General features: G+C 43.4%; 1 protein-coding gene across 1 annotated transcript in view; it reads right to left on the reverse strand.

Moving 5' to 3' along the window:
* Nucleotides 1-1062: 1062 nt before the first annotated feature.
* Nucleotides 1063-21026, reverse strand: part of C11H19orf81 (chromosome 11 C19orf81 homolog) — a 36263-nt gene continuing 16299 nt past the window's right edge. Inside the window, exons 2-4 of the mRNA XM_061592100.1 lie at nucleotides 6613-6733; nucleotides 4564-4703; nucleotides 1063-1270 (exon numbers count right to left, since the gene is read on the reverse strand). Coding sequence (XP_061448084.1) covers nucleotides 1063-1270; nucleotides 4564-4703; nucleotides 6613-6733 — 469 coding nt within the window. The remainder of the gene's footprint in view (nucleotides 1271-4563; nucleotides 4704-6612; nucleotides 6734-21026) is intronic.

The following is a 21026-nucleotide window of genomic DNA, read 5'->3' on the forward strand; positions in this document are numbered from 1 at the left end:
GTTTCAAAACACAGCCAGAGAAAACAATTCGGCTGTTTTTGAAGTAGCTACTGTACCAGGCTGTATATTTTTCATTTTTTTTTTATCGTATTAACTCCATGTGCAAACCAATGAACAGAGCAGGGCGGTGATGACCAAACAGTTTTGAAATCAACAAAACAGCCGACTTGTCTCTCTCCCCCCACTCCACCCCCCTCCTCCTCCCTCGCAGTTACTCGCTTGTGTAATTTTGAATGTGCAGCAACACCAGAAAAAATGGGGGACACAGTTACCAGAAGGGGGGACAAGCTCCTTGTTGGGGGGCACTTGGCACCCCCCTTTGGCACCCCCCCTGTATCCCTAGATCTCGCTTTTAGTCCAAGGGAGAAGAGTTGCTCTATACCTTGTGACTAGATGCTCTCTTCTCCAAAACGTTTATAGTAAAAAGGGCAGCAGCTGAGGAAGTGAGACAATTTTGGAGCCTCTCAAGGAAACCAAAGGCAAACAGGAGCCTCCAAGGGAGGACACCTGTGAAGGGAGCCGTCGCTCCCCCCCCCCTTAGACGCCTCCACACTCCCTGCTATCTGCTGGCAGGGTGCCCCCACGGCTCTCCCTGCACCCTTCCTGCTTGGAGGAGACTGTGGGGAAAGCGCAAAGCGCTTCCAGCCGCACTCTCTTTTCTCCTGCCTTCGTCTTCTTTCCTCAGCGCCTGAAGGAAGCTGCTTGCCACCTCCAGTCAAATAGTTTTGAAGCCCGTGTGAAGCTGGTTTAAAGGAAAATGCATCCGATCTCGAAAATAATAGTATGTACCGCACACAGACACTGCATAAGAGGGGGAGTCCCATGAACTGCCTCCAGGGGGCGCTCGCTTCCCAAATTTGCTATCAGCAGAAGTAACCAGTAGCATAGGACTGTACGTTGATTCCTGAAGGAAAAGCCAGCAGGCTGGATCTCCATACTATAAGGTCAAAGGAAATACTGGCTTAGGGGGCATCTCTAAAGTTAAAAAAAAAATCAAAGAGACACGAAAAACAGGCAAACAACATGCTTCTCTTTGCCAAGGATTCCTCTCTTCCCCGGCCTTCATATGCCATCCAACTGCTTTGGATCCCAGGAGTCACTAAGAGTGTCCAGTAGGCGCTGGCGTGCTAGCGCCCTCCGGAGGTGCATGCGATAGTCCTCCATCACCAGGTCGTCCCAGCGTCGCAATGCAAAGTGATTTGGGCCCAAGGTCAATCCTGAACACAAGAGCTGGTTCCGGGTCCGGAAGTCTGAGACTGTAATTAGCCACCTGTATAGGGAGAGAGGGAAGGGATGGAAGACTGCGGTGTTGTGGTGGTGCAGCTTTCCTATGAGGTGGGAGGGGGGGTAGGGGTGAAACTGCTGCCACTACTTTCCCCAGAACTCTCATTCAAGTGCAGAGTCAATGGGTGCAGGGAATGACATCAGGCGCAGCAGAGAAGGTGATGGCAGGGACAGCTGTCCTGGCAAGGGGCAGGGATGCAACAGATGCTGAAGCAGCACCTGGATGGATTGCATAGGCATATATATAGGAAGCTGCTGTACACCAAGGCAGACCGACCACTGGTCCATCTGGTTCAGTGTTGCCTACAGTGATTGGCAGTGGCTCTCCATGGTTTCAAGTAGGGGAGGTTCTGTCGCCCTGGTTGTCTAGAGTGGGTAGAACAAACCAGGATTCCTGGGTTGCTAAAAGCTGTGTTGACACCAGCAAAGGCAAAACAGAGTGAGGTACTTCAAGATGCAGCCGATCACTGCACTCTGCAAGAGAGGGCTTCCTGCAGAGTCCCACTCATCAGGAGATCCATTCCCTATGATGTAGGAATTGGGTTTTTAATTGGATGGCACCTCCTCTCTGGCAAAGGTGTAGTTGTCTGGGGTTTCGGGAGGCCTTAGACCCCTTACTTATTTGGGAGTAGGGTCCCAGCAGGGTCCCTATGTCTCCAGCATCCTACGAGCCAATCAGCCTGTTATTTAAATTCCTGTGCACTGTATTCTTTTTTTGATGTGTATTTTGTATTTGTGGTGCTTTTTTTGTGAGCCACCTTGAGGGTCTTTTGGCCAAAAGGTGGCATAGAAATAGAATAAATAAATAAATAATAAAAGGAAGTGTGTTAGTGTCACTGAGAAGAGTCTTTTAACATGCTTTCCTGTCCTTTCCTGTTGCTTGGAGCCAATCAGAGGGAAAGGGGGTGAGTCAGCCACAGAGAAGATACTTCTTAGTAGCTAACATCTTCCCCTTTCATGCTAATTGACTCCTAGGGATGTCTGTTTTGGTGGGACAAGGCATTAAGTAGGAGCTCATTCTCAACCTGGCAGCAAAAAAGAGGGGGAGGGGGCGTGGCTGTGACTGTCACAAAGGGACCCTGCACTTCTGAATTTGCCACTACACTACTGCCCTCTGGAACTCCCTCCCACTACATATCAGACACGTACCATCCACATTGTCTTGTCAGCGCCTGCTTCCTTTTTCAAGAAGCCTTTTAAGTGAGATTTTTATCCCAATCTGTATCTGTACTGGGATATGAAATACGTTTCATTTTATTTGTTTATTGTTAATGTTTTTATTGTTAATCACTTCAGGAAGTTTAATGGGAAGCAATTGGCCAATGAAATAAATAAACAGGGGTACGGGTTTTGTTTTGTTTTTGCAGGCAAGTGTGCCTTCCTTCTGGGATGTTCATTCATGCGATATGCATAGGTTTATATTTCAACCAAGAGGATCATGCATAGGGATGTCCTCCTGGGAAGGTATCCCAGAACTCCCTGACTGTCTAGACAGGCAGTTGTCCTTTCCTTGGGGGGCAGGGAAACCATGGGAAAGAATGGTGTGGGCTCTGCTCTGATGATGTTCGAAAATAAGTGTCTGTCATTCCTGCTCTCTCCTCTGTTTAGCTCCTCTCTAAGCCATTTAGGGCGCTTCCAGCCTGTCATTATTTTGGGGTGGAATTCAGTCAAGTGCTGACAAATTCAAGTTGCATAATTCAAGTTGATTGGGAGGTCTTACGCAGCAAACCTGCAAAAGGCTGGACTTTTTGCAATAAGAAAAACAAGGGGGAAATAGACTGGACTGGAAAGTGTGGGATAACAGTTGCTGTGACGCAACATAATCTAACCTCCCCACAAACAAATCATAATGAATTCTCATTAAATAGCTAACGTAGTCAAATCTCCCTGAAAACTAATGCTCAGTGGGTTGTCTGGAAGCGCCCACAGTCAGCGAGCAGCTTCAGTGTAGTCTAAAGACCCACAGGATCATGAGCCGTGTGCTCTCATGCTATTCACACATGTGCCTTTGCTGCATGAGGTTGCAGCATAGGTTCCCATGCTGTAGGACAAGGGTGGCTGAACTTGTGGCCCTGCCAATGTTGTTGGATGGTCTTCTAACTCCCATCAGCCCTAGCCAGGATGGAGAATGGTCAGGAATGATGGTATTTGTAGCCCGGTAAAATCTGGAAGGTCACACAGGTTAGCCACCCCTGCTATGGGGTGTGTATGTGTATGCATGTTTGAATGGGGCACAAACAAGAGCAACAAGGGTTAAAATATGTCAAGAAAAATTGCTTGGCTGACTTGCAGGGTTGGGAGGCTCTTTGGATGAGATGGTGTCAGGTACCTTTGAATGAGGCAGTGGCTCCCTGTTCCCTGCACCACTAAGGTTCCATACTGTTAGGGGACTGAGGGAAGAGATAGATGATTTCTTTGTGTCCCCTTCAAGCCTGTGATCTTGTATCTGAAGTTGGGATATGCAAGCAAGAAACCTGCTCTACCGGCCAGACTAGTTTCTCTTGTTAAGCTAGCCTGTGAGTTAATAGACATTGAATGGTCAATCTGCATATCCAAAGGGAGCTATTGGAACTCTTCTCAGGGGAGAAGCCCTCCTCCATGCATCCTGGAGCCAAGGAGAATTTTGTATTTTTAGTCCAGTTGGAGGAAAGGCTGGGAACTAGAGACAAAGAGAGAGGCTTGCTTGCTCTCTGTACCCCCAAAGCTATGGGCAATGGGGAGCAAGATCTGATGGACTGATAATGCTGTGAACCCCTCAGTCGTAAGCTCAGGTTGCAAATATGTGTGAATAAAGACCATATATCCTATAAGACACCATAGTCTTCGCTGACCTTTCCAAGAAAAACAAACCCTGGGTAAGCGCACCACTCAGAGATTAGGGTAGTGCACAACAATACTATTGATCAGAAGAAGCAACTACAAACCATTTCATCCAAGAACTGCCCCAGCAGCCCACGATCCTCTTGGCCTGGGAAGTCAGGTGATGCTGAAGAGCCAATTGGACGCTACTGAAGAATATAAAGCCTTGCAGACCTGCTGATGTTCCTCCGTCTCCACTGCCAGGCTCTTGGCGCCTAGCCAGCCAGCCAGCTAGCTCCCCATCTGTCCACCCTCCCTCATCACCTGACAATTTACACAAAGGAATGGAAAAAGCTAGGACTCCTGGGATTTTTAGGATCAGAAATGGAGGATAAGGCTAAAGCCAGGCTGAAAGATTCTTTGAATGAGCAATGTAGCCTATGGGCATTCAAGGCAGGGACAAGACAGGGAAGGCCTCACCTGTTCTTCCGTCCAGCAGTCCCACAGATCACGTTGATGTTTTCAAACTGGATGCTGTGCAGGAGTCCCATTTCAAACGCATTGGGAATGGCTGCCTCGATTGCTGCTAGGACTTCTGCGTGGTTCATCTCCTTTTCAGGCTAAAAGGTAAAGGGAGTATTCCAGCTATCAGTTTCCATTCTACCACCACCACCCCTTGGACAGACCCATTATGAAGTACTGCTTCCTTCCTACAGGAAGTCTATAACGGGGACCTGCAATAGTCTTTCAGGCCCCTCAATTGCATTAAAAGCCCACAGCACTCTTTTCATTCGAAGCTGCATTAAAGCCACTCAACCCCATTATGCACAGTCATACAGTAGTAGGACAGAAGGCTTAAAACGCACTTTAGAATTGCCCGTCTTGTCCGTCTTCTAGCCAGCCAGCCAGCCAGCATTTGATGGCTGAAAGACACTGTTCCTGGCAACTGGCCCTGGGCTTTTTCTGGAGGAAGGGAGGGCTATAAATTTAATAAAATAAATAAATAAATCATTCTGTTTCGTGGAGCAGTCAGGCAGAATGCCTTTAGCAAGCTGCCACAGAGGGCAAGATGATCATTCCCTGTTGTTTGCCCCAAGTATTCTATACTGAGAGGCATATTGCCTCTGAATATGGAGGTTCCATTTCGCTGTTATGGCTACTGGGCTTTAGAACCTATTCTTCATAAATCTGTCATGCTTTTTTTTAAAGCCGGCCAAGATAATGGCCATGTCTACATTTTGTGGCACTGAACTCCCGTTAAATTAGTTATGCTTAGAAAGAAAGAAAAAAGTTCTATGTAGTGCCTAAAGAGGCAGTGAATCCTCACTGTGAACCAATAACAAGCTCATCAAGAGCTAGCACATGGAAACCTAGCCCCACTCTGTCTCACTAGGGTGAGATGTATTTCCATTTAAACTACGTAACTATTTCTAGATTTGGGTCACATCCACACCATACATTTAAAGCACTTTTTTACCACTTTAACAGTCATGGCTTCCCCCAGAGAATCCTAGGAACTGTGATTTGCTGAGAGTTATTAGGAGACTTCACACAGAGTTCCAATTCCCAGTACCCTTAACAAACTACAGTTCCCAGAATTCTTTGGGGGAAGCCATGACTGTTAAAGTGCTTGTTTATTGTTATATGCCTTCAAGTAGATTACGAATCAATGACCTATGAATCAATGACCTCCAATAGCATCTGTCATGAACCACCCTGTTCAGATCTTGTAAATTCAGGTCTGTGGCTTCCTTTATGGAATCAATCCATCTCTTGTTTGGCCTTCCTCTTTTTCTACTCCCTTCTGTTTTTCCCACCATTATTGTCTTTTCTAGTGAATCATGTCTTCTCATTATGTGTCCAAAGTATGATAACCTCAGTTTCATCATTTTAGCTTCTAGTGATAGTTCTAGTTTAATTTGTTCTAACACCCAATTAATTGTCTGTTTCGCAATCCATGGTATCTGCACAGCTCTCCTCCAACACCACAATTCAAATGAGCTGATTTTTCTCTTATCCACATTTTTCACTATCCAACTTTTACATCCATACATAGAGATCGAGAATACCATGTTCTGAATGATCCTGACTTTAGTGTTCAGTGATACATCTTTGCATTTGAGGACCTTTTCCAGTTCTCTCACAGCTGCCCTTCCCAGTCCTAGCCTTCTTCTTCTTCTTCTTGACTATTGTCTCCATTTTGGTTAATGACTGTGCCAAAGTACTGATAATCCTTCACAACTTTGATGTCCTCGTCAACTTTAAAGTTACATAAATCTTCTGTTGTTATTGCTTTGGTGGTATAAGAGTGTATGAAATGTATGGTGTGGATGCTGCCTTACATATGCTATGATATATGGATATATATGTATGTATGTAATATTTAAATTGTATGCAAATTTCTGCCCTCTTATCCTCTTTTATTTTGGCAGATGTGTAAGTGGCCTCTCTAGCCAGTCCTGAGTGTGCCCTCCGGAGTCTTTTCCTCCCACCTCTCATCCATCAAATGGTTCCCTCCTCGGGACTGACCTGACTCTCCAGACAGAGGCACAGGGGCCGAGCAGCTGGTGGCCTGGGGAACTTGCGGATACACGGCATTTCCATATCCAGGGCCTCATACTCTGCAATGATCCGTTTCAAGTATTGCCGCCTGGGGGAGGGGAGAAAGAAGGCTGAAATCTCTATGCCAGGCCATTTATCGTTTTTATTTAAGATGTTTACTATATGTAATGGAAAGTTGTTTGTCTGTTCAGTATGCATTTGGACACCTATTAAGATACCATAAGCAAATGTGGCGTGATGGTTCCTGAATGAAGGAGCAGTCTTTCATCTGTGCTTGGAAACAACTGGGCGCCATTTTGAATCATTTTGAACCTTTCAAAACAATACTGATTTTGTGGTTTCTTAGAATTCTTGAGCAACGCTGGGTACAAGGCTGCTAGTATTTGTATACTTTCCACCCTTCATCATATTGATCCCAGGACAGTTTATGATGTAATTTAAAACAAAACAATAATGAAATACACAATAAACTAATTGGGTCTGGCTGCAGTCCCCATTTAAAGTGTTGGTTTGAATGTTTAAAATAGGGGGCCATGTGTTCCATCTCTGTTATCTTTTCGGCGCCTACTGAAGGCCTTCCTCTTTCAACAAGCCTTTTAAGTTGAGACCTTATCCCAGTCTGCTTCTGTGTTGGAATTGCTTTTTAATAAGTTTTTAAACCTTTTTTAAAAAAAACAATTTTTTACCCTTTTTTAAAGATGTCTTCAGAGCTTTTTAAAAAGTATTTTTACAGTTATTTTGTTTTAATGTATTTTAAAGTCTGTTTTTAATGATGTTTTAAAGGGTTTTTAGTGCTTTTGTTTGCCGCCCTGGGCTCCTGCTGGGAAGAAGGGTGGGATATAAATCAAATAAATAAATAAATAAATAAATTCCTCTGTTTGAAGGTTTAAAGATAGAGATCCCTCAGAAAGGAGAGGAGGAGGGGCCTTGAGGTTGCCCATCAGCAGTTAGCAGCACCTGGGCAGCAGACTGAGCAGGCCTGCAGGTGACCTGGTCAGTTAAAGCTATTATTTGTAAATTTGCATCAACACATATATAAATTAGCATATGGAAATTTGTGTCCACTTTCCTTTTGATTTTTGCGATGCATAAGTGGTTACCCTGCTTCCAATTCAGTGACCAGGTTACTGAAAAATTGCCTCCTCCTGCATTTGCCTATTCAAACTTTCAGACACCTTTATCGGATCCCTGACAAATGAAGTTGAGATGGATGGCTACCAGGAAGGGGGTCTTTTCAGTGGTGGCACCCCAGCTGTGGAATAGTCTCCCCATATCTGGCACCTTTTTAATGGTATTTTCAGTATCAGACAAAGACATTCCTATTTCCCCAGGTCTTTTAAATTTAAAACAATGTACGCTTCACAGTCTAGGCCTCTCAGTTTCGAACAGTGTTTTAATTATGTTTCAGGTTTTCAAAAAATTAATTTGCTAGAGCTGTTATTGTTTTATACTGTATTTTAATGTTGCATTTATTTATTTATTGCTTTGTAAGCTTCCCGGAGAACTTTTGTTATGGGACAGCATTATAATTGTAGTTATTTATTTAATTTATTAAAATAATAAACAAGCAACATCATTAAGCACCATACACAAATTTAGAAGGGAATTAAAGATCAGCAAAAGTAAAAACATCTTTGCCCAGGACCTGATGGAAGTCATAAATATTTTGAACCCACTGGAAGCTTCTGTGACTACAATGCTATCAGATTTAACATATATGAATGTGGAAAATAGTTAAGAAAGTTCAATACAGTCACATTTTACTTCAAAAGAGAAAAAATATTTTTTAAAAATAAGGGGAATGATAAAAAGGAAATTGAAAGGGAAAGTCAATAGGACCAAATAGCTCAAGAAAGCTTGGGGTTTCTTTTCAAAGTCACAATAACAGAAGCTCAGCTGGAATATATCATGGAAGGAGCTCCCACGTCCAAGAAGATGCCAGCATGGTTAATCAGCAGAGTCAATTAAGCTATTAGAGGCAAGAAGGCTTCCTTCAGAAATGAAATCTTGCCCAAATGAGAATAACAAAAAGGAACACAATTTGCACACAAAAAAATGCAAGCAGACAATTTTGTTGTTGTTATGTTCCTTCAAGTCGACTACGACTTATGGTGACCCTATGAATCAGCAACCTTCGTTATGAACCACCCTGTTCAGATCATGTAAGTTCAGGTCTGTGGCTTCCTTTATGGAATCCATCCATCTCTTGTTTGGCCTTCCTCTTTTTCTACTCCCTGCTGTTTTTCCCACCATTATTGCCTTTTCTAGTGAATCACGTCTTCTCATTATGTGTCCAAAGTATGATAACCTCAGTTTCATCATTTTAGCTTCTAGTGATAGTTCTGGTTTAATTTGTTCTAACACCCAATTATTTGTCTTTTTCACAGTGCATAGTATCCGCAAAGCAGACAATAAGGGATGCAAAGGAAAGAACAATTTGAGGACATAGGTTGCTAAAATTGTTGACACCAATAATAATAATGATGATGATGATGATAAATAGAAACAAGAAACCAGCTAGGGAGGTGGTTGGACCATTAGATGTCAAGGAAGCTAAAGGTATGCTAAAGAAGGATAAGGAAATTACAGAAAAGCTGGATTAATTATTTACTTCTGTCTTTCATGTGGAAGTTGTAGGGCAGATACCATGCCTGTACTGACTTTATTAGGAAGGAAGACTGAAGAATTGAGGCAGATAGTGGCAGATACAGTAATGCTTTTATGCATATCTATAATATGAGCACACTTGGAATACTGGATATAATTCTGTTCTCCACATCTCAGAAAGGATATCAAAGTGCTGGAAATGGTGCAGAAAAGTTTGAGATGCTGGATTACATAAGTGACCTTTGGTCTGATCTAGATGTGTTCGTCTTTTTGTCATATGTCCTTAACTACATATCAAACAATAATTAACAGGCATAAATAGTACAATTGACGCCAGCTGTTCCTTTTGCATGCGGCTAGCTTGTTTACATCCCAAGAGAGTAGGCTGATGTTTCTTTAATGCAGCCTTCCCAAAACCTGATGCCCTCCAGATGTTTTGGACTGCAACCCCCATCAGCTCCAGGCTGGCGAGATTTATATTTAGAGAGCACCTGACTGGGAAGGCTGACTTAATGGGATCTAACATTTGGGGGCTAATGGACAATCTCTCCGTGTTTGAATGAGAGCCATTAAAGGTATTGGAAAATAAGACTTTCAGCTAAGGGGAAGGAGGCAAGTGCGCTGGAAGCAACAGCAGGCTTCCAGTTTTAGGCAGAAGAAATGCAATGGCTTAGCAGAAGGCTGAACATAGGAAGTTGACTTATACCAAGTCAGACCCAGATCATTGGTCCATAGCTCAAGATTGCCCACATCAGGGCTCAGGAAACTGTGGTCCTCCAGATGTTGTTGGACTCCAAATTATAGCCCCCAAACTTCTGAAGCACTGTTCTTCAACCTTGGGTCCCCAGATGTTGTTGGACTACAACTCCCATCATCCTTGGCCATTGGCTAACCTAGCTGGGATTGATCGGAGTTGTAGTCTGACAACATCTGAGGACCCACGGTTGAAGAACAGTGATATGAAGGACCACAGGTTCTCCATTCCTGGTCTTTGCAGTGTCTCTCGAGAGCTTCTGACATATCTCTCGCAGCCCTACTTGGAGATGCTGGGGATTGAATCTGGGACCGTATGCATGCAAAGCAGATGCTCTGCCACTGGGCCAAAGCACAGAGTGTTTCTCTCTGAGAATCTGATGTGCGCTTGAAGAACTGCTGTATTGCTTGTCTCCACTTACACTCCACTTGTATACTTAGAAATAAATCCTAAGGGTCCATTCATACCTAACCTTAAAATCCACATTTTCCATATTCAGTTGGTGGCCTCAAGATCCATACCATGTACTGTTTGTGGTTGGAGTTATTTGTTAAAACCTGATTTTCAAGCATCCATACATGTGGCCTTTTTTTTTTTTTTGGTCTACTTCACTTTTGCATTTTGTCATGCCCCTAAATCCACCCGTTTATGGTGATTGGTCTATAACAGTAGTTTGCTTTTTGCATTTAAATAGAAATTTCTTCAACAGCAGAAGGCATGAATGATTATTATTTATTATTAACAAAATTTATTGAAACTTTTAAAAAATAAAATACCCTTGTCTGGGCTGTTACATATAATATAGTACATACTACTTAAATGTATTAATACAGAGGTGCATTCCCTGTTTTCAATGAATTGTTTGCGTAATACCACAAAATAGTTTTTCAGTGGAAATATTACTCATTAAACATTCAATTTTATGTTTGATCACAAAATAGTAGGTTTTTTTTTTAAAAAAAAGCAATGTAATACAGCTGCAGAAGCCAGAAGGAGGAAGTATCCCAATTCAGTACCGGAAGCAGGAATGAACTATCAAAAAGAAGGAGGAGGCGTGGACAGAGGGTAGGATCTAACATCATCTGCCCATAGTAAAAAAAAAAAGCAGGGAAAGACATAGTCACTACAGAGGATAGAGCAGTTAATAATTGGGACAAAATTAATAATCGGTTTATAGCAGGGTGTGGGAAGTACGGATTTCTCTAGAGAAAGTCTGAAATTGTGGGAAACATCATATGGACGCCGGTGAATTAATGGACACACAATGGGGTTAGACCGCAGATTAAAAAGAGGTATGGATGGGCCCTAAGTCTTCAGTGTTCTCCACAGGAAACCAAACCTGGATAGCTCTGTCCCTGGAACTTGTCTCTCCCCCCCCTTTTAGGAAGCATGCAAGAACACCACAAACCATAGAAGAAAGTAAGTTCATTTGCTTATTATCTCATTTATGACATTTTTAGTCCATCCTTTCTTCAAGGAGCTCAGGGAGAAGGCAACTATACAAGACAGCCAACAGCAAGCAAGCATCATTGCCACCAATGGAGCACCAGCTCAGAAGGATGGGAATGACTGCAAGGAGGGGCTTGGGGGGGAACATCTAGGGAGATTCAAGAAAAACAGACACATACACTCAGCATCAGCTGTGTAAGGCAGCCGCTTTGCTCTGCCCAACGATAGGGCCAGCCGGGCTCACAGTATCACTCAAGAAAAACACATCCATAAGTCGTACTTACGAGGTTTTCCGTGGTGGTGGGCAGGGCTGCTCCAAGTCAAGGAAAAGAGAAGAGGCTCCTCCTTCGCTTTCGCTTTCCTGCACAGGAGGGGCTTTGGGGGGAAGGAATATTAATGAGAAACTTAGAACTGTGTACACAAAAAACAGCACTAAGAAGAGCCCTGATGGATCAGACCAACAGTCTATCCAGTCATGAATCCTGTTTATTTCCACAGTGACCAAGCAGATGCCTCTGAGAAGCATCATTCAGTGTATTCTTATGGCTTGTCTGTACCATTTTATTACAAAGTTAATTTATTTGGTTGCGTATTTATTTTTTAAATTTCTTACTTGGTCTTCCATTGCCAAAGCAATCCTAGAGCAGGTGCATTAAAATCAAATACATGACACATATTAAAAACAAGCAGGAGCAGGGGGCAGGTACACTCAGAAGCAGCAGAATAAAACTGCATACAGTATCATGTTATTACTGGAAAATCTATCTAAAATAGCCGCAAGTAGGAACAGGGGAGAAATTCAGTTCAGTTTGCACATAAAGGTGAACTCCTACTTAATTCACACTTACAAAAACAATACTTGAACCAAAACAGCCATCCTTCAAAATTCACACTTCTCTGAATTTTGCAATGCTGTTCTCTAGCCAAGTAACACATATTGGAGGGTAAAGTGTGCATAAGAGCGCATATGTTCGTGAAAAGGAACATACTGAAATGCATTATTTTAGGGGAAATTGCTTTGCAAAAAAAGTATCAGGAGAAACTTGCACTAAAATGCTGGTGAATTTTCCTGAGGGCTTTAAAAAAATGCAAGCCGGTATGGAAATGTTGGGAACTGAACTTTAGACTTGAAAAATGAGAAAAATGAGAAAAATTGAAATGGACAGATTCATCATTTATCCATGTCGAGTTGTCCGATGAGGTATGTACGCCTGTTCAAATTCTCTCTTCCACACAACTACTACAGCTGCAGGAGCCTCGTCCCCTTTTTTACCTGGCCGCTCTATCTCCAGCATGCACACTCTCTGCCTCTCTCTTTCAGGGGTGGACAATGACTGAAAGGATGGCGTCACTACAGACATGATCAAAATTGAGGGTAATGAATCTACCCTGGAGAAAAGCTTGAAAACTCTTTTAAAAGAAATTCTAAATATTAAGCCGTATATAAATACCTGAAATTAAAAAAATCAAACTCTTCCTGGAGTGACAAAACACCACCTGACAAGCACCACCCCTGAGCTTCCGGTCTCTGCTCCCTGAGTTTTATCGTCTGAATTTCAGGAGACCAATTCCATAATCACACTTACTAACAAACGACTTCCAACAGCCACAAAAATGCATCAAAATATCATTCCCAGCCACCATCTTTAATCCCTTTGGCCCAGCTATGTGAAAGATCCCTTAAAATAAGTTCAGGCAGGCAAATTATCTATCTATCTATCTATCTATCTATCTATCTATCTATCTATCTATCTATCTATCTATCTATCTATCTATCTATCTATCTGTCTATCTATCTATCTATCTATCTATCTATCTATCTATCTATCTAAGTGCTGGGTCTTCTGTTCCTTCAGATTTTCATTAAGTCACACAAGTGATTTAACATATGCTTATGTGGGTATGCAGGCTAGTTATTTTTGTGGGTATTTGCATGGCCATAGGCAGCTTCTACGATATGATCTGGAGTTTGCATTTCCAGGCTTATGTAAGGACAGGGGGGACTTTCTTGTGCTCCTGCTTTCTCATCAAAATGGGGAATGTCTAGCAATTTGGAGAGCTAGAGCCAGTAAATGAGGTTCTCTGAGAATACAATTGTGCTGGGCAAGATGAGAGCCAGCATGGTGCTGTGGCTAGAAGTTTGGACTTGGAGCAAGTGAGGCCTGCGTTCAAATCCTCACTTGGCCATGGAGCTCATTGGACTCCAACTCCCATCAGCCACAGCCAGCGTGGCCAATAGTCAGGGGTGATGGGATGTGTAGTCCAGCAGTATCTGGAGGGCCACGGGTTCTCCGTCCTTACGCTAGATGCTTGCAGAGTGGAGATAAGAGTCAGTCTGAGCCTTCTGCTGGCTCCCCCCATCTCCCTTCCTCCTCCTCCTCCTCCTCCCCATTTCATTGTTGCATTTTTCCTGGCATGGGTTCAAACTCAACTGTTTTAGACTGGATAATTATGTTCAAAGCTGGCACTGACGGCAGCAGCATCTTCTTCTGATAGAATTCAGCGCAGGATAAAAAATGGAGAGGAAAGTGAGAGGGGTTTAGCAGCTGAAACTCCCCACCCTCATAGAAGTCAAGGATGGGAAAGGCCCGTGGCTTAGTCGTAGGGCATAAGCTTTGCATATAGAAGGCCCTAGGTTCAATTCCTAGCATCGCCAGGTAGGGCTGGGACTATCCTCTTCTTCAAATCCTGAACAGCCACTGCCAGTCAGTGTAGACCAGCTATGAAGAACCTGTGGTCCTCCCGATGTTCCTGAACTACAGCTCCCATCATCCTTGGCTGTTGGCCATGCTTGCTGTGGCTGATGGGCATTGTAGTTCAGCAACATGTGGAGAGCGAAAGGTTCCCAATACCTGTTGTAGACAGTACTAAGCCAGATGGCCCAGTGGTGAGTCTCAGGATCAGGCAGCTTCCTATGTAGCTAATGGCGGTGTTGCATGGTGTCTTTTAGTCCTTACCTGGCTCCCACTGGCTGCTGGAACCGGAATGCAATTTAGCTCCTTCATTCTCATCTTCTTGCATCCTTGGGGACAAGGAAAAGAGGCCCTGGTTAAATCTGCTTGGTGATATCCAAAATGTGACCTCTCCATTTCCCCACTAATGAATTATCGTATTTATTTATTTAGTTTATTTATAAAAGTATTTATATACCGCCCTCTCCCGAAAACATCACGGCAGTGTTTTTCATGTTTTTTTTTCATAGGCAGGTGCACAGATTAACTTTAGCCTATGTACACATTGCCAGCTTAAAACACAGTTTGGTAGTTCATCTTTGCAATTCAGATCAAAGCTGCCTTTAGGGGAAAACACATTAAAATGCAGAATTTCATAAGAAACGACAGGATTGATACAGGATAGGTATGGATTGCAGCTAACATTGTGCATATACCATTTCCGAAACCAGCGGTGGATGCTCACCAGATGCTGAGGAAACAGGAGTGTGTACATAGCCGTGTGGAGTTCTCTACCACTAGAGGTGGTGCTGGCCACCAGCTTGTTTGGCCTTACACAAGTTCATGGAGGGGAAAGCTATTAATAGCTACTAGACATCATGACTATATATCGGCCTCCAGGATCAGAGGCCGGCCCCCTGCCTCTGACTATCAGTTGCTGGGGAATCACAGCGGGAGAAGCCTATTGAGCTCATGTCCTGCTTGCAGGTGTCTCAGAGGCATCTGGCTGGGCGCTCTGGGAAACTGGATGCTGAACTAGATGGACCTTAGCCAGCAGGGCTTTTCATGCATTCCTACATTCTTCATTGTTTTGTCCACCCCAAAACAGCCCTGTAAGATAGGTTGGAATCGACTTTCCATTTTACAAATGTGAAACTGAGATGGAGACACAGTGAGACTTATTTAAAGTCATGTAGGGCATTCACAGGGGTCGCACATGTTGTTATGTTTGCCGTGGAGATCTTGTGAGCAAACACAGCCTCATCCCAGTAACTGGTCTCCCCATTTCACAACTGGACGCATTCACCATTAGGGATGGAAGAGAAAATTGGGTCAGTTTGCTTTAATGCAAATCTACCTAACTTGCATGTCACGAAACAATATGTGAGCCAAAACGTACTCTCCTTCAAAATTCATACTTCTCCAAATTTTATGAAGCCGTCATCCAGTCCAAAATATGTGCAGAAAAGTGTATATATAAGCGTGCATACAAATGCATATAACAATGACATTAAAAATGAATTACATTGGGCAAAAGTGCTTGCAAAAATGCTTATATTAGACAAAATTGCATACATCAATGTCTATATTGGAAGAAATGCCCTCTAATGTGCAGGGGAATTTTCATGAGAACTTTTTATTTAAAAAATTGTAAAGGATGAGGAAATGTAGTGAAGTGAATTTAAGACTGGAAAGTGAGAGAAACCAAAATGAACAGATTTGTCCATTCTTATTCCCCATGTAGATCAGGGCAATCATGTTGTGAGTCTTTCACATTGCTGGGAGGAGGATCAGCTGTCAAGGGGAGGTAATTTGGGGCATGCAGGCACAGAAGGAAACCAGCTGCACGGGTTGTTCTTTATTCCCAACATGTTTCAATCTGCAACCCTTTTCAGCAGGAAAAAAAATCTATTTATTTCTAAAGCAGGGGGGGAAAGGAACTGCTCAAAAGAGCTTTGAATCTGCAGCGTGACTCAAGGTGTCCTTGTGGGCTCCGGCAGCCATGGCAAATTTATTTCAATATGCGCTCCATTCCTTCAGTCACAGGGTGGGACCACAGCTCAGCACTTGAGCACCCACTTTGCATGCAGAAGGCCCCAGTTTCAAAGCCCCCCATCTCCAGTAAAAAGGGATCATAGCGTAGGTGATAGAAAAGACCCCTGCCTGAGATCCTAGCAAGCCACTGCTAGTCAGAGTAGATTTTACTGTAGATGTGAGGAACCCGTGGCCCTCCAAACATTACCGAACTACAACTCCTATTATCCCAGACCACTGGCCATGCTAGCCAGGGGTGATGGGAGTTGTAGTTCAGCAATGTCTAGAGGGCCAGAGGTTCCCCACACTTGTTGTACAGGGCTAAATGGACAAATCATCTGGCCTGGGATAAGGTAGATTCCCATGTGGCATTGTTACCCATTCTGTGTCCTTGGAACCGGACAAAATATAGATTAAAATAAGATAACCAGAAACACATAACAATACTGGAGTTGGTTACTGGTTCCCAGGTCCTTATTTGCACAAAAGTTCCAAAGGGAGGTCAGTCTGGAAGCCTTAAAAGGAACTAACGTTTCTACACCTCTGCACTCCAAAACAGAGCTTGCCAGATTACTTTTAAAAAGTAATAAATTACTTATAATTACATGGCCCCCAAAAGTAGTCATTACCATTACAATTGCTCTGAAAGTAACTGATTATTTTACTTTTTCCCAAAAGTAATCACTACAATTACATTTCAGTTACTTTTTTTTAAAAACGCCTACAAGGTGCTGGCCTTGGCTGCTGCACATCTAAGTAGTCTAAAACAACATTAAAAATACAGAGGTAGTAGAATAATTCTTTGTACCCATAAGATAGCAATGGTGGTCTCTCTGCTGGTAAGGGAGGTGGGGAGGGAGGCAGAGGCCACTACTCAGATCTTTGCACGTCAAGCCAAGTGCTACCACCCCCACTCAGCGAGCAAGCATAATTTCTCTCACTTAGCCACCTCCCGTCCCCTGCCCTGCCACCAACTAAGGGACACTCACCCAAGCAACATTTTCCCCTGAGATGCAAAAAAGTTAAAATACTGCAAACGCAGCACAGTAGCCAGAGAGGGTGGTGGCGGCCACTTTGTATGCCAAGTGGAAACACAGTATTCACACACACACGTTATCATCTTTCACCTCCACAGTTCTTTATCTCCATTCTGCTGCTGCCTCCTTCTCCTCCTTTATCCATGTTCTTGCCGTCCGGCTCCTTATTCCCTCCACTCCATTCTTCACCACCACCATCCATTTTTTTAAACAATTGTTTTCTCCACTCCACCCCATCCCACTCTCCACCTCCTCCCTTGTCGCCTCCTACCCACCCACAGAGCATGAGGAAAGAGTGGCGCGGCACAGAAGCCCAATTTGAGGCACATGATTTTCATCCACAAATCAGAGCAGAAGACTTCCCTGCTTCTGCCCCCCCAAGTAATGCCCAAAGGTAATGCTGGTAACATTACAATTACTCCACAAAAATAATAAAATTACTCCTAGTTCTATTACAATCACAATGTAAAGGAATTACCCCCTCATTCCTCAAAAAAGTAATTAATTACAAATAATTTGTTACTTGTAACAAATTACTTCCAAGCTCTGCTCCAAAATAAACATTGACCTACCCCAATATCACAAAACTCTATGTCCTTTTTGAGAGCCACAATAATACTCTACAATCAAACCTGTCATTTTTTCACAACCCCAATTAATACACAATGACCCCAGTGAGCTTTGGGCCACCACATAAACTTTAGTTCCTTTCTTTACGGATTGAGCTCTGATCTGAACTTTTGTGCAAGTGAAGAACTGAGAACCAGTAACCAACTTCAGCATCACAGTAAAAACATGCACAGTAAGAATAGGGATCCTGTAGACCTCCAGATGCTGCTGCTAGAACTCCCATCACTCCTTCCTGTTGGCCATGCTGGCTGGGGCTGATGGGAGTTGGAGTCCAACCATATCTGGAGAGCCACATGTTCCCCACCCCTGCAGTAAAGGCCCTTCATATGCTGTTTTCTAATGGCCCCTGACCCATTCGAACTTCCGTCACACCATGGCACCCCCTGGAAATAGATAGGGCATGGATACGGGTTCTCTTAGAAGGTGGGTTTTCATGCTCCCCTTACTCCACACAATTCAAGGCCTCCATAAGGATGGCAGCTGTCTGACCTCTGCCAGCTAAACGTATCTTTTTGCTGGTTTAAGGGAATTCAGCCTCCCAGCTGGCCAACGGCAGATATTCAAAGCTCGGTCCAGGGTTCCAGAATGTTGGCTCCACTATAAGGGAGGAGGAGTTACTCCTTGCTCAACAGTGGCAGATACTGCCCATTGGGACTGGTGGGGCGGAAGGCAGGAAGGCCAACAGTAGGTGGAGCCAGAACCAATGACAATCAGAGCCACCCTCTGACCGGTTGTAAGGAACAAGACAGCCAGGTGGGGAATGGCTGAGAACAGACTAGGTTGATGGGGCAATGCCTCATTTGCCCAACTGGTGCTGGGCCCTGGTCCAGTGGTCCAGTTTGGTAATTTTAGACTATGGACTAAATAGTTTTTAAACAATACCTTGTGTATTACTTTCCTTACTTCAAAATGTGGTAAGTCTGTCCTGCTGCATTTGGGGGTCCTCCAGCTCAGTCTTCTGAGTGGGTCCTTGGGCGCCTGCCCCAAAGTCCTAACCTGATAGCACCACTGCCTGTCCCCCCTTTCAATACACACACACACAACACACACAGAGCCAGGAATAATCTCCAGCTAACCACACATCCAAGACAAATGCCATTCCCTGTCCGTTAAGCAAAACAAGATTGCAGAGGTTCTGATTCAGTTGCCTTTTTGGAAGGGTATCTCTCTGCAGCATCTCTCCCATCAATGCCAAGATGTAGAATACTCAGAGAGCTACTAGGAGACCCTGTTAATATTTGCAATTCCATTCACCAGCCACCTTCTTGTGGCAGTGCCAAAAATGAGCTGGCAGCCTGGAATGAGGGTTAAAAAAAAATGTCGTCGAAAAGCCAGAGGAATACATTGCTTTTCCAAACAGCCATTACAAAGTGTTTAAGCCCAGATTGATTGGTTGTTTATAGATTGTTTTTCAGGACTTTCTCCAAAAGGCCAAACCAAAAAAAGGGGAGGGTTGTCCTTGCCAATGGCCGTTGAAATGCACGGAGATGGCCAAGGAGACTGAACTGTTATCTGTATGACACATCAGTGGCCCTCTGTCAATCACAGGCTTGACTCAGCTCAGCTCCGTTCATCCTTGGACAGCAAAGCTCTGCTCCCAAGGCACAGGAAGCAAGATTGTATGGTTTTTTGGCTAGGTTCTCCTAGAAGACAGACTGCACCTCTCTCCACCCTGGGTGACTAGGGCTAGTCATTCTCTCTCTCTGCCCAACCCATCTCACAAGGTTGCTGTAAGGTTAAAAGGTGGGCATGAGCTTCTTAGAGGAAAGGAAGAATATAAGTTTAATAATAAAATTAAAATAAAATGTATTTTAAATACCGAAGTTAACCCCTTTTTGTTATCTCCAGCTTTTGGCGAGCAATGACACGATCCTTCTGTCATCTGCTGCCTGTCTCCTTTTCCTGCTGCCAGTTCTCTTACTATTGGGTATGTGCGGGTGTGTAGGAGTGGGGTGTAGGAGGGTTGTTTCAATTTATGTAGCTTTCAATTGTCGTTCTTTTATTTCTGCATTATAAGCTGCGTTGTAGAGTGGTTAGAGTGTTGGCCAGAAAGACTTGGGTTCAGATCCCTGCCCAGCCTTGAAAGCTTGCCGCAAAAGTGTGGAATTCCCTTCCCACACAGGTGCGTCTGGGACCTTTGCTGTACAGCTTTTGAAAGCACACCTTTTCACCCTTATATTTGACACTTGAGATACATAAACAGCCTTTCCCAGTCTTTGGGTACCTAGATGTTGTTGGACTACAACTCCCATCAGCCCCAGCCAGCATGGCCAGTGGACAGGAATTATGGGAACTGTAGTCCAGCAACATCTGGGGACCCAAAGATTGGGAAACGTTTAGGACCCTCTCTAGTTGTGAATCTAAACTATTTTAAACTGTTTTTATAAAGTATTTTATATTGTTGTGACCTGCCCTGGGACCTACTTATGAAGGGTGGGTAATCATCATCAGAATAAACCCAATGAAATTAATAAACCTGTTAGTTATGTGTAATAACTTCAGTGGGTCTACTCTGAGTAGGCGTAGCATTGATGGTAGGCACCATCTGTGTTATCTTTTTGATGCCTACCGAAGACCTTCCTCTTTCATCAAGTCTTTTAAGTAGAGACCTTATCCCAGTCTGTGTCTGTGTTGGAATTACTTTTTAAGATGTTTTTAAAGCTTTTTTTAAAAAAATATGTTTTTAAAGATATTTTAATATATTTTAAAGTCTGTTTTTTATAGTGTTTGTAGTGTTTTGTTTGCTGCCCTGGACTCCTTCTGGGAGGAAGGGCAGGATATTATTCAATAATAATAATAATAATAAATTCCACCCTCATGCTTTAAATAAATAACATTTTATGTGTACACCTAGAAAATGAATATGTGTACCTGGCATGATTCCATTTAGCCATGCTTGTATGAGGGGAAAATAGGCTAACCTTGGCACCTCACTATATATGGACCAGGGAGAAAAACATAAATTTGCCTTATGTAATATGGGCTCTCTGGGTAGGAACTGGACTAGACATGTATAAAAAACTTATGATCCATTTTGCAGGATCAAATTGCCTCAGCGACAGCACCAGAAAAAAAATATCAGGAACACAGGAGGATGTCTTATACTGAGTTAGACCATTGATCTGTCTAGTTCAGTAATGTCTACTCTGACTGGCAGTAGCTCTCCAGGGTTTCAGGCATAGAACATCCCCTGCCCTA

This window comes from Rhineura floridana, chromosome 11, assembly GCF_030035675.1.
Source record: "Rhineura floridana isolate rRhiFlo1 chromosome 11, rRhiFlo1.hap2, whole genome shotgun sequence".
NCBI classification, from domain to species: domain Eukaryota; kingdom Metazoa; phylum Chordata; class Lepidosauria; order Squamata; family Rhineuridae; genus Rhineura; species Rhineura floridana.